Raw genomic sequence first — 14,807 nt, forward strand, 5'->3', positions numbered from 1 at the left:
GGGCCGATTCCAAGATGGTCTCTACCCTCCAAGTGGGCTACCACGTCCTATTCACTCTCTCACCTCCTTTGACTCGGAATCTAGTGACAGTTATCTTCCGTCAGGATCCGTCTTGTCAGTTATAGATTCTAGCTGACTCAGTTGAGAACCTTACACAGAGATAGGCTTCTTGCCTTTCGCATCGATTTTTTTGTCGTGGTGAACTTTGAGAAGTCTTTTCTCCAGCCCTCTACAACACTGGTATATCTTGGAATCCAAACAGACATTCTTAAAGGCAAAATGATTCCGTCTCAGAGGAGGATTGAGAGGCTCGGGGAAGTAGCTTGTCCCTTTCCCTCTCACAAGGCTAGTTACAATCTCTCTGGGTTCGTCTGTTGGGGCACTTGACCCCCCTGGAGCATGTGGATCCCAATGGCTGCCTTTGCATTCGGTCTTTTCAGTGGCAACTGAAGACCTTTTGGTCTTGGAACAGGAACCCTCTACACCTTTGGGTACCAGTAGGGCCAGTCAAAAGAGAGACGAGCTGGTGAGTACTTAATGCCAACCTTCTCAAGGGAGTATTCCTTTTTCCTCTCCCGGATTTGATGCTCTTTACAGTTGCATAAAAAAGGGTGGGGGCTCACTTGTTGTAGCTCATGGCATCCGGACTGTGGTCCGATTCCGAGTAGTGGTGCCACATAAACCTCTTGGCGATGAGAACAGCTTTTCTACCTCTCAAACACTTCCATCAGCTCCTTTCAGGTAACTTTGTAGAGTTGATGAGTGGCAACACGACTGTGTTGGCTCACATAAACAAGCAAGGAGGTACATTTTCACAGCAGCTTTGCCATCTAGCTGTAGAGATCCTCTGATGGATGGAAGAAAATTTGATCTCCCTGTCAGCCCAGTTCATTTCATGCAAGAACATTCTGGCAGACAATCTGAGCAGGAAGAATTGGATAGTTGGTTCTGAATGGTCTTTAAATTCCCGGATTGTCAACAGAGTCCTAGCTTTGTGGGGTTCACCAGTGATAGACCTGTTCTTGCAACATCTGTCAACCAGAAACTTTTGTTGTACTGTTTTCCAGTACCATACCCACAGGCAGCCCTTTAAGATGTCTTTCAATATCCATGGGACAGCTTGGACATTTTTATGGTCCCCACTTCTGCTTAATGAGGAGGCTTCTCAACAATGTAAGGGTATCTCAATACCTGTCGGTGATCCTAATAGGACCATTGGCATCTAGAAGAATGGAATCCAGACCACCTACTGCTGCTGACAGATGTACTGAAGGAGCTTCCACCCCTCCATGACCTGCTTTGGCAACAGCATGCAGAGATTTCACATAAAGCTGTCGCTTCCCTACGACTTCACGCCTGGAGGCTATCCAGCATCTCTTTAAGAGAAGTTTTTTGCACATATGGATACCTCAGCAAGTCATCCATTGCTGTCTACCAGACAAAGTGTACCATCTTCTGTGGTTGGTCTCTCCACTTGATCTCACTATCCCCTTGATTGCAGAGTTTTTGTTGTACCTCAGGGAGGAAAAAAACTGTTAGTTTTCAGTAGTGAAAGGCCACCGCTCAGACTTGAGCCTTGTCTTCAGATTCAATGGAGTTGAAGTATCCTCCTCAAGGGAATTGTCTCTATTTATATGGAGTTTTATGCTTACATATCCTTAGTTGGAAGTTAGACCACCTCCGTGGAACATTGTGAAAATACTACGGTTCTTGAAAAGAGCTCATTATGAACCCCTGTATCAAGCGTCAGATAGAGACTTGACTCCTTAAATGATTTACCTTCACGCCCTTGCTTCTGCCAAGAGGGTCAGCAAGTTGCATGGTCAATCCTATAAAGTTGCTCTTTCTGAGGATGGGGGCAAGTAATGTTCAGCTTCGTTCCTGGGTTTGTGCAAAGACTCGTAATCGAGCTGTAGCAGATTCTAGGTTCGGGGTATTCCATTTTTTGAGTTCAGAATGTAAATGGTGATTCTGTTCACCTGTTAAAGTCACATGAGAGCGTTGAGGTGCTATCTGAAGAACACATCCAGAATTCACCTGCAGATCAAGCACTTGCTTGTAACACGGGCAGGGTAAAGAGAAGAACTATGAAGACCACCGTCTCCTCATGGATCAGGCAGGTCATTGAGTGTGCTATGAATCCTCTCTCCTCAGCAAGGGAGGTTATTTGTATATATATATATATATATATATATATATATATATATATATATATATATACATATATATATATATATGTATATATATATATATGTATATATATATATATATATATATATATATATATATATATATATATATATGTATATATATATATATATGTCATCTCATAATCAGCAAGCACATTCCTCTTCTCACCCTTCAGCTACTAGTTCCTCAGGAACTACAAAGGTGTCTAAGCGGCTCTTTCCATCCAAAGGCCAGAAAGGGACCAAGTCCTTCAGAGGAAAGAAGGGAGGAAAGAGAAGTGGCCAAGGTGGTCACTCCCACTAGGAATGGCATTCCTTTTCATCTACCACCTGTGGGAAGATGCCTACAGCACCTTTGGCAGAGGTGGCAGCTTCACGGAGTAGAACCCTGGACGTTCGAAGTGATCGCTCTAGGGTTTCTGTCCTGTTCATTCAATCTCTCCCTTTTTCTGACTCGGGATCCAGTGCATCTAAGCTTCTATGCGAAGGGATCCACAAAGTTTCTGACTCGGGATCCAGTGCATCTAAGCTTCTATGCGAAGGGATCCACAAAGGAGCTGGCCTTCAGGGCCGAAGTCCTGACTATGCTGCGAAAGGGCGCTCTCCAAGAGGTTGCAGACCGGTCCCCAGGCTTTTACAGTTGAATATTTCTGGTTAAAAAGGTGACTGGAGGCTGGAGACCAGTCATAGATCTCTCTCCTCTGAACAAGTTTGTGCAACAGACTCAGTTCAGAATGGAGATGGCAGACATGGTCATTCAAGCAGTTCGTCCAAGGGACTCATGTGCACATTGGATCTGAAGGACGCATACTTCCAGATCCCAATCTATCCACCTTCAAGGAAGTATCCAAGGAAAAGATATACCAGTTCAAGGTTCTGTGGCTTGGTCTCGTGACAGCTCCTCAGGTATTCATCAGAGTGTTCGCCCTAGTGTCATCTTGAGCTCACAGGAACGGCATCCGTCTCCTCAGATATCTGGACGACGGGCTAATCCTAGCAGACTCGGAGACAACCCTTCTTCGTCACCGAGACATGCTTCTTGAGTTTTGTCAGTATCTTGGGATCCTTATAAATTGCAAGAAGTCATTACTGCAACCTTCCCAAAGGCTGGCATACCTCGATATGATAATAGACACCATCCATCCAAGAGAAAGTATTCCCCTCAGAAAGAGTACACAGACTGAGAGAAGTAGTTGCACCATTCCTCAGAAAAGAAGTCCTGCCGGCCTCTCGTTGGTTGAGACTGCTGGGTCATCTAACCTCTCTCGTCTGTCTAGTTCCAAACGGCCACATCAGGATAAGATTCGTGCAGTGGCAGGTGAAGTCCATGTGGAACCAACACTTTGATACACGGGACACGCGAGTTCCTATAACTCAGCACCAGGTGATGGATTTGAATTGGTCGATGGCAGACGAAAACCTTCGACGGGATCAGAATCTTCTCGTCCCTCCTTCAGATTTGATGCTCTTCACAGACACTTCAAAAGGGGGGGGGGGGGTGTCGCTCACTTGCTGACCCATGCGATCTCCAGCCTTCCTAACTCTTATTATTATTATTATTATTATTATTATTATTATTATTATTATTATTATTATTATTATTATTACTTGCTAAGCTATAACCCTAGTTGGAAAAGCAAGATGCTATACAGTAAGCCCAAGGGCTCCAACAAGGAAAATAGCTCGGTGAGGAAAAGAGATAAGGAAATAAATAAACTAAGAGAGAAGTAATGAACAATATTGAATATTTTAAGAACAGTAACAGCATTAAAATAGATATCTTTCATATATAAACTATTAAAACTAAAAAAAGCAAGAGGAAGAGAAATCAGATAAAAAAGTGTGGTCGATTGTACCCTCAAGCAAGAGAATCTTACCCAAGACAGTGGAAAATCATGGTACAGAAGCTATGGCACGATCCAAGACGTAAAGAACAATGGTTTAATTTTTGAGTGTCCTTCTCCTAGAAGAGCTGCTTACCATAGCTAGTCTCTTCTACCCTTATCAAAAGGATAGTAGCCCCTGATCAATAGGCAAAGAAAAAATGAGCTGTAACCAGAGAGATGGATCCAATGTAGTAGTACTGTCTGGCCAGTCACAGGACCTAATAACTCTTTAGCGGTGGTATCCCAACGGGTTGGTTGGTGCCTTAGCCAACCTACTACCTCTTCATCAGTTTCAACAGTTGCTGGCAGGTCACTCTGGTGTTCAGGAGCAACAATACCACAGTGGTGGCTTACATAAACAAACAAACAGGGTGGTACCTTTTTGCAGCCTCTATGCCATCTTGCAGTAAATATCTTCAGATGGTCAGAAGACCATTTGGTGTCCCTATCAGTTCGCTTCATTCCCGGCAAGAGGAATTTTCTCGTGAACAATCTGAGCAGAGCAACTGAGGTAGTAGCCTCCGAATGGTCTTTGAATCATCAGATAGGCAACAAAGTCCTGACTTTGTGGGGTTCCCTGACTGTAGATGTGTTCGCAACATCTCTGAACAGCAAGCTTCAGCTGTACTGAATTGTTCTCCAGTTCCAGACCCTCAGGGTCTATGGCAGGATGCATTCCAAGAACTGTGGAACAACATCAACGTGTACGCCTTTCTCCCATTTTGTCTGATGAGAAGACTGCTCAATAAGACCAGAGCATCCAAAGATCTAATGATGACCCTCGTAGCTCCGCAATGGCATCACGCAGAGTGGTTTCCGAACCTCCTGCCATTTCTAGTAGATCTGCCGCGAGAGCTTCCTACATGACCAGATCTACTCAAACAACCACGCACCATCTTCCACAGAACCGTGCAGTCGCTTCGACTTCACGCCTAGAGACTATCCAGCGTCTCCTCTCTCAGAAGGGCTTTTCACTACAAGTTGAGGAGAAAATGTCCGGTTACTTGCGTAAGTCCTCAGTCTCAGTCTACCAGGCTAAATGGAGAGTCTTCTGTAGTTGATGTCGTGGAAGGAATATATCTCCACTCGATGGCACTATTCCAGTAATAGCGGAGTTCCCTGTACACCTTCGGGAGGTGCCTTTAAGCTGAAAGGAGTGGACATTTCCGCTTCGTTTGAGCTTTCTTTACTCAGACAGAGTTATGAGATCACTTGCCCTCAGTCAAGAGACTAGGCCTCCTTATTCCAGATGCCAGAAAACCTCTAATCAATTAATCAATCCTCCTTGTAACGTGGTTTTAGTCCTGTGATCCTTAAAGGGACCTCCCTACGAACCATTATGCCATGCAACTGACCGAAACCTCACTTTGAAGACTGCATTCCTACTCGCTTTAGCCTCGGCATAGAGAGTCTGAACTTCATGGCCTTTCATATGACATCGCCCATTCAAGGGGATGTGGGAAAGCGACTCTCGGTTTCGTCCCTAAGTTCATTACTAAGACTCAAAATCCGGGGATACTGGACCATAGATTTGGGCCTTTCAGATTGCGAGTCTCCGTTCTGTAACCAATGACCCAGATCAGTTGTTACTATGCCTAATGAGGAGTTTGAGATACTATCTTAAACGCACTGCAGCAACACGGCCCCGACTAACACCTTGGTTTTTTAGCTTAGGGATAGTGAAGAGGAGGATCACTAAGAACACTGTCTGCTCCTGGATCCGCCAGGTGATCGAAAGAGCCTGGGCTCCTGATCCTCTTCTGGCTTGCCTACTTAGAGCCCATGATGTCAAGGGAATTAGTATATCCTTGGCATTCAAACGGAACCTCTCCGTGTTGCAAGTACTACAAGCGGGCTTGTGGAAGAGGCAAACTACTTGCACAGCCCTTTACTTAAGATGTGACCCACAGGACTCGGTACGTTCACCGGTCCTGTGGTGGCTGCTCAACAAGTGGTTTAAGAATACCTCAGGATCCTTGATGGACCACTAGCAGTTGGTTGAGGGCATTGGTTACCCAGGTTTAAGACTGGGATGAGTGAGAGTATGTTTAGCTTTTCTTTTCTTCATCTTCCCCTCCCTTGGGGTACAGCACCAGGGCTTCCCTCTGGAAGCTGGCTTCAACCTCTGCAGATAATTATCACTTCCTTTGTGTAGCCTAGTATAAGTCATAAATGTATATACTGTCCACATCCCCATTGCTTTTTGCGAGGTAAGGAATGGGAAACGTCTTGGTTTTCCTATATATAAACTCGGAATGTGTTCATACAAGACAACAACTCTCATTACTGCACAGGCTGCTATTATACTCACTTCTTATATTTTAGCAAGGTGTTAAAGTTTTCCCTAGACCACAGTCATATACTGTACTAGGTAAAACCCGGTCAATGTCCATGCCAGACTTGGGAATTCCACCTACCTAAGAGTGAGTCATCCAAATAAATAACAGTTGTTAGTAAGGGAACAAATGACAAATTTGGAGATAATTTGTATTTTTCCCTAACTAATACAAACCAGGAGATATTTATGTAAATTGGCCTGCCATCACCTGTTCCCCAGAAGTCCTGCCTGGAATTAAAAGTAACGTACCTCACAGCTGTGAGAGTATATACTGTATAGAGGTGGCTGGATTACCCCCCAGCCACCCTCAGCCTACCCACTCATGCAGTTACTGTAGTTAGGGTTGTCACCTTGCATTTTCAAGTCTATTGGCTACCTTCCAGCTTCGCCAAAAGATAATTGAAATAAATAACTCCAGGTTTGTATTAGTTAGGGAAAAATACAAATTATCTGTGAATTTGTCATTTTTTTGTACTATACTATTATTGATGATATTCAAGGTGTATTTTAGCAACATTAATTACCCACTGTTCAAGTTGGTGCTGTTGTCAGCTGTTTTCAAGCTCACAACAGTATCATGATTATGTTCCCAGAGTATTGTTGATATAATTTTGCTTCCTATTTTGTAATCCTTGAAAAAATGAAAAACACAGTTCAGGGAACTCTCCACCAGATTATTATTAAAATGCCTATTGAACAACAACAGCCAGAATTAGCTGTTGATGCTAACGATTCACAGCAATCTATGTACATGATGTAAACAAACAATTATAATGTAAATACAGTATTGGTAAATTTAACAAATTGGTTTATTTTATACTGTCTTTAAGCAAATCACATTCTCAAAATTGATAGAGAGCCTACAATGTACTGTAAACATGCCATATTGTAATTATCTACATTTAGAAGTTCTTGTATGTACTGTATATTTATTCATAAATTTAGATTGCTGTACAGTACTTTTTTCTGTGCTACATTGAAAACTAAAATTTATTTGTTTGTAAGCTTAAAATAGATTCTCATTAACCACATATTATTGAAGAACTGGGAATGGTAAGTGGTGGTTTAGCTTAGTGACAAGGAAATTCAGATTAGCAAATTTGACCCAAGTCGTTTTTCAGCTTAAAGTCGTCTATCCTAGAACAAATTACCAGCGTAGGGCAACATATACCTGTATTCATATCTTCCCAGACTATAGCATCCTTTACTTAGTACTAGGTATGCAGTTATAGTAATTCTAACATTCTTGGCTTAATCACATGCCTCAACACGCACAGTATTCAAGAAGTTTTATTCCAGTTGTGACCAGATTGTGGAGTGATCTGCCTAACCTGGCAGTTTAATAGGTGAAACTTCAGAAGTTCAATTTTTTTTTATGTTAAATAGATTGACACGATTCTCTTTTCATAGTTTTTTAAACGACAGATCTATTTTGACATTATTACTAATCTAAAGATATGTTATATTTCTTTTCATTTTCATATGTAGTTCATTTATTTCTTTATTTCCTTTCCTCACTGACCTATTTTCCGTGTTGGAGCCCTTGGACTTGTAGCATCCTGCTTTTCCAAAATAAACTCATAGTGCAAAGGCATAAGTATAAAAACTTGAATGAAGATATGTGTAATTTGAAGATTAACCACACTATAAGCCTAAAATTCGCAATAACAGTATATCAATAAGAATGGATAACAATTCATTCTTCAAAATAGTAATGTTTTGTAGCCTAGATCCAAAATTATACACATGTAGCAATAATTTTTATTCTTGTGGAACTTAAAAAATAACTAACATTTACACATAAATAACTCGTATAATTCTTCAGTTATAAATATACAGTTATTCGCGGGAGAAATGATAATACTGTACTTCCATATATTTTGCCAAAATAAGGGATACAGGACAATATCAGCATCTATATAATCTAATAACTTGCAGATTCATAAGATCATTGAATATTTATTCTTGGAAAAGCTTGATAGACAATTATTTGTATTGGGCAGTTATCATGCACGTCAACTATCGTGCATTCTCAACATGTTATCGTCTTTGCCGCATAATACAGCATAACAGTCTTATAGTATAACTGAATCCTTCAGGAATTACTTCTGGGCACTGTATGCATGGATTAGACTAATGCAAGTCATATGTTGACTAAATTGCGAGTTTCCTTCTTCTAATCTTGAAAATGGATCCATGACTAGCAAGCTTGTGACGCTCACGAATGACACTGGTTTTTGTCATTTTGTCACTAATTTGGAGTTTCTTACCAATTTCCTTCTTGATTAGCTAACATGACTTGCCTTTACTTCTACCACTGTGTTTTAATGATGGGAGTTGTTAAATAGAACATGCCAATGATGAGGACAAGTAAATTGGGAGTTACTAATACATCTTGAACTTGCAGTAATACAGTACAGTACTGTAGTAGTAATACATACTGTAATTGTGTCTGTACAATGGTCTATAGGTACATTATTAGAATATTGAAACACTGTCTTGAACACATTATTCAGCATATGAACAGGTATCCTCTTAAATTCAGCATTAGTTTTATTGTATGTTACTTTATAAAAGTCAAAAGTACAAAATATGTCTTGATCCTTATATGTGGAGTTAGTTTCTTAATTCTTTCTATCTCAACAACACATTGTGAACAATGCCCTGCATTAAAAAACTGTGCCTTAATCCTTCAAAAAATGTCTTTTACTTTCAGGATATTGTGTTACTTTGAGATAAAATGGAATTTATTTTCTTTCTCAGGTATGCTGATATGCATGCGTGCCATCCTCCAGTATGTTCATGCTAAACGAGAGTGGCACCAAGTCCCCCACAATTCTCGCCATAGATTTTTTCTCTTTTATTAAGTCTGCTCTGGTAAAAAAAGTTGGGGTTTACCTCTTCATCTGAAGCATTTGATTTTATGTCAATCATCACCCATATATTCTTTATAGACACCTGTTAGCTTGCTACCAAGAATTTTTCAGTGAAATGTGGTGACATAACTGATCATCATCATATTTTTGAAGTACGCTTGGAGGTAAGTTAAGTAGAAAAGGATGCATTGCTCTACTTTTTGTATGCATATACCCAAGCTCTTTGGCAATCATTCATATAAAATTTGAGCTTTTAAATATTGTAGCTGGGCCTTAAGAGTCTGATAATTAGAGTAATAAAGGCTATAAAAAGAGTACTGGGCTTACATTAATTTTTGGTAAGCCTGTGAATGACTTGAATCATTGGTATTATATTTGTATTAGATCATGTTTATACTTGAGTATGAATATGTATTGCAGTGCACAGTTGAAAATAATTTCTTATTAAAGGAAACCCATCTTTATGTATTCTGTAGCATGTTGAATTATAGTGGAAAGCTTACATATATTATATATACAGTATGCCTATAAAATGTTCATAGCTGTTGGTGTGTTGGGCTAAAGCTGCAGGTTTTAAAATACCTGCATTTTGTTACCTGTTCATCACAGTTCTTACCACATTCTTCATTTGCACTTATTTCATATTAAAGCTTATTGTGTTTTGTTATCTAAGGTTAAATTTTTGCGGAAAAGCGTCTGAAAAATTTTACTAGATTTCATCTTCATTGGGGTTTCATAAACCTTTTATTTAGAAGATATGGTATGAGATATATTTCCATTTATAAATGTAGAAGAATTAGCCATCACAGTGCATTTAGACTGGAATTTCTTGGAATTTCCATGTTCAGTACTTGATAGAGGTGACCGTTTTATCAGAATTGTTAGCTGGAATGAAGACTGATCAATTTTCGTTTGCTCTTTGAGTACAGGGTGCAATGTAGGCATTATCTGTATAAATTATGTTAAAATGTTGCGTCTGTCAAAACCCTGTTAGCATAGGTGTTAATGTACATCAAAATTCATGAGGTTCCTTAATACAGATAGTGGCCAAAGAATTTTCGAGAAAAATAGAAACCATTATGCAATATATCTATGCTATTCCAGTGCACTGTGTACTAGGTATGATAATTATAATGTTGAAAAGTGTAGCTGAAATACAATTAATTTTTAAGACCTATTGGTAGTGGGACTAAGAAATACTTCATATGATTAAAGATGAGCTTCATTAGACCTTTCAAGTCTAGTGTTCAGCTAGGTAAATATCGAGAGACAGTACAGTATAGATTAATACTACATGTGATTTGGCTATTTTTTATGGCCTTATTAATGGGTGTATCTAAGAGAAGCACAAACTCTTTTCACGCAATTTCCACTTGATAATTAATACATTACAATATATATATTTACTTTATTACTTCTTTTAACCAAGAATTGGTAAAGGGAATCATCTTTTTTTTAGACAGACAGAAGGAGCTCATTTCCATCCTTATTACCTTCATTTTACTGAAATGTCTTCACTTTTATAGTTATGATCAAAGGTTTCTCATTCTTTGTGAGTATGTAGCTACAGAAAGCTTTTAGTTTTTATGTGATCCTATCTTTTACTTAGTAGGAACTTTTTAATCTATGATCAAAATTGAACATTACTGGAGTTTTCTCTTCCATCTTATCTTATTTTGTAAAGATAAACAAAGCCACAGGTGTAGTAGGTTTATATGTACTGATCACTATATTGGAACTTGGGGATTAGAAAGGAAAATCAATTAAAGCAGCTTAATGCATCTTAGGAAAGTACTGTAATGTTGTTTATCTGTTATAGATTAATTTACAAGAATTATGTAGAATGTTTATGCTGAACTTCAGTGTTACTCAAGTTTGTTGATAACAATGTAGACACTGCACTTTTATTGCCTGTCTTGACCCATGTTGTTCTATGAAAAAATTCTGTATTGTTTGATATGAAGCTGTTCAGCTAAATTTTGTTATTAAGCTTGTAGAACTTTCCAAGATGTGTTGTAATTTTTGCAAACATAACTGTATGCCATTTTGTGAAGTTAATTATATAATGCAATAAAGGTAGACAGTTAACAATGGGCAGCATAGAAGTCATGATATGTTTAAAGTTTATAGGAAGAGCACAGCAGTGGATGTCTAAAGTATGTGAACAAAGTGCTAAAATCATTTGAAGTAACGAGGTTAGGTTAGAAAATATCATCATTAAAGCTTGTGGTCAAAACTGTTAACTTTTCCATTAATTCAATCACTTGGATAATATTTTCAACTAACACCAAGGACTGTCACCCAGCTAGAAAAATTATATTGTGGGGATTTAGTTGATTGGTTTCTCAAATTTTATGTAAATATTCTTTTTGCATTTTGAATAGCAGGTTTTAGAAAAGGCTGATTATATTTTGTAATTTCAGACATTCTATAGTTGGTGCTACCTCAGGTTTTACATAAACTCGGAATTAAAGAACAAATATTAATTTTTTGAGCAATATGGTAGCCTTACAGTTCTTTTAGCTAACCAAGATTGCATGGCCCTTTAGATCATTTGCTTAGTTGCTGGTTACATTTATGAAAATATTTGGAGTGTGGGGAGTTGGAGAACATTATTAAATTAAGCATAATATTCTTTGAAAGAATTTAAAAGTTTGATGAGGGGGTTATTGGTAGTATTGTACTACTTAGTCATTTTGCAGTCAGGGAAATTGTTAATAGTAGAGGTCAAGGAGCTGGGGTGCAGATAGGTTGTATTGCAAAAGTTTAACTCCGCTGGACTTTTTAAAATTGATGATAATGTCATTTTTGGGGGTCATGATTAGTTTTTATTAGATTTTAATTTTTTTTTTCTCTCTCTCTCTCTCTCTCTCTCTCTCTCTCTCTCTCTCTCTCTCTCTCTCTCTCTCTCTCTCTCTCTCTCTCTCTCTCTCAGTGTAGGTGGAAGTTGGCTTTATTGATTACCATCCTTTACCTAAATTATTATGAAATATATTTAATACTTTATTTTTAATGTTAAAGACAATCCCTTTGGTCTAACTTCGAGTCAGAAGCGACTTAACTCCGTGGTCTAGTGGAACTACCCAAAAATTATTATTGCAGTAATAATTTTCCTTTGAAGCTAAGCTGTATTGTAATTAATTGAATTTTATGTAAATTTTTAGACGAAAATTAGGATTAGTAGAGTTCTTTTTCTTCTTAAAAATGTGTCCCTTTAGGCAATGGGTAAGGTTCTTAGCCATTTTTCCTTTGGCCCTGATTGCATTTCAGTCATATGGTTACTTTCATCCATTTCCTTAAGTGTTCTAATTTAGATATCTAACCACTGGTACATCATAGTTTTCTTTGTTTCTGTATTCAAAAGGACATATGTCTGAGAGAGAGAGAGAGAGAGAGAGAGAGAGAGAGAGAGAGAGAGAGAGTGCGTGCGTGCGTGCGTGCGTGCAATTGATTTTTTTATTCTTTTTTTAAACCCAAGTTCTTTACCCACAAGTATTCATTTATATAAGATATTTTTTATTGTAGGACCTATCATTTCTTCATGTTTTCTTTCACACACGACTATTTGTGATATAACTGAGCTTTATATATTCATTTTATTTTTGACATGAAAAAGTATTTTTTGAGGTACATAACCACATCTTAAGATTACAGAATTGTAAGTGCTGTTTAGAACAAAAAGAAAATAGACAAATACAGTACAGGTACAAGTAATAGTCAATCGAGTTTGTTTTACAGTAGGTCAGTATTGCCAGATGCTCATCACTGTTGTTCAGTATGATAATTTTATAGAAAGCTTTATGAAGTGAAGCATATGATGTACTACAAAGAATGAAAGCGAAATTTGATAAATATGGAAAATTGAGTTGAGTGCTTTATTGCACTACTGCTAGTCTGTTCATTGCAGTTATCAGACCACTTTTGACAAACATTAAACATGCTTGCAATTTTTAATTAAATTTATTAAGTAACTGTTAGTAGCTTTTTAAGTAAATTAAAAGCTTAGACAACTTTTAAGAGATTTTAATTCAAAATTGGATACTTTTGTCTTCTAGTGTTCCTTAGAAATATGAAGAGCTCAAGTGAAGTGAGCTATACCTTTTTTTATTTCCATATGTGAGAAGTCAAGATATATGTAAACACATTAAAATTCAAAGGTATATTAAGAAATGTGAATACTTGAAATAAAGTTTAATTTACTCTTCATATAGTTTTGTGTATATAAAGTATTTTAGTTAATAGGATTACATCCCTCATTTTCATCTACATATTACAATACCAATTATTTGGCAATGAAGGAAGCATTTGTTAAGGACATTAAATAAGATTATTGTGCAATACAGTATTCATCTTGGACATTATTCTTCTTAGGTTTAGAAGTATCTCATATTTTTATCACAATAGAACATCTAGTCAACTGGCAAATTGTGATAATTTTTTATCATTTAAGTAAGAAGAAAGATTATCACGAGAATATAACTTTTTAGCGATCAATGATGTTCTCAGATCTTCATTCCATTGTGTGAGTGTTGAAGAAACTATGTTTTAATCATAAGGGAGTGTTCTATGTTCGGTAATATTGGGAGAATTAAAAAATAGAAACCTCTATACTAACCTCAGTTCTTTATTCTATTAGAATACTAGTTTCTCAGACCCCTGTGATGTTTATGATTCTTCCTATCTTATTTCAAGTATACCTTAAGGAAAGTAAAATACAGCTTTTTATTACATTTTGAATAGAATTTTTATTAAGAATGAATGGAAGGTTTGCACTAATTGCATGAACAAGTGTTCTTTGTATTTGGGATCCTGTAATGTTGAAGTGTAGGTTCCTGGGAAATATTTCTAGTTTATAATAGTTTTTGTAGTATTGGCAGGCCATACTTTTAAGTTTTAGGTATTGTGTAAAATTATTCACAAAATCATTTAAAAATAGTGGAGAAGCTATTGTCAAATATTACTGAGTATGACCATCAAGAAACTGACTGATGAGGATTTTGTTGATTTTGTGTGATGATACTTATTTGGTACCATGTGCAAATAAAGCAGACTTTTATCTCCTGTCCTGATTCTCATTTAATCTTCCATATTGCAGTGGGTCTTACACATGCATCACAGCATATTCATTAGAATAATAGAGTTAAAGGTGTTGCTATGAAAATGGTAACTTGTGTATTTTTCAATATCAAACTTACCCGATGATCATATAGCTGCATCCCTGCTGCCCGACAGAAAAAGTCTACGGGAGGAATACGCCAGCGATCGCTATACAGGTGGGGGTGTATATCAACAGCGCCATCTGTCAAGTAGGTACTCAAGTACTCGATGTCAACAACGAACCAATTTTCCCTCTGTCGTGCCACAGGCAAGACCTACTGAATACGCCGTCCCTAACTGGTTTTGTTTTCACAACGTTTTGGTGAAGTACACTATTCCAGTTTTGAGCTTTCGCTATGCAGGGGTTTTATCTTCATTTCAAAACTTGAACTCGTTTTGGATAGATTTAATTTTGGTGACG

At 37.7% G+C, this 14,807-nt stretch overlaps 1 protein-coding gene across 1 annotated transcript in view; it reads left to right on the forward strand.

The window, feature by feature from the left end:
* Ndfip (Nedd4 family interacting protein) overlaps positions 1–14,350 on the forward strand; it is a 132,550-nt gene extending 118,200 nt beyond the window's left edge. The window contains exon 8 of the mRNA XM_068391815.1: positions 9,177–14,350. Within this exon, the coding sequence (XP_068247916.1) occupies positions 9,177–9,280 (104 nt within the window). The 3' untranslated portion in view covers positions 9,281–14,350. The remainder of the gene's footprint in view (positions 1–9,176) is intronic.
* Positions 14,351–14,807: the final 457 nt, after the last annotated feature.

This window comes from Palaemon carinicauda, chromosome 18 (assembly GCF_036898095.1).
Source record: "Palaemon carinicauda isolate YSFRI2023 chromosome 18, ASM3689809v2, whole genome shotgun sequence".
NCBI lineage: Eukaryota > Metazoa > Arthropoda > Malacostraca > Decapoda > Palaemonidae > Palaemon > Palaemon carinicauda.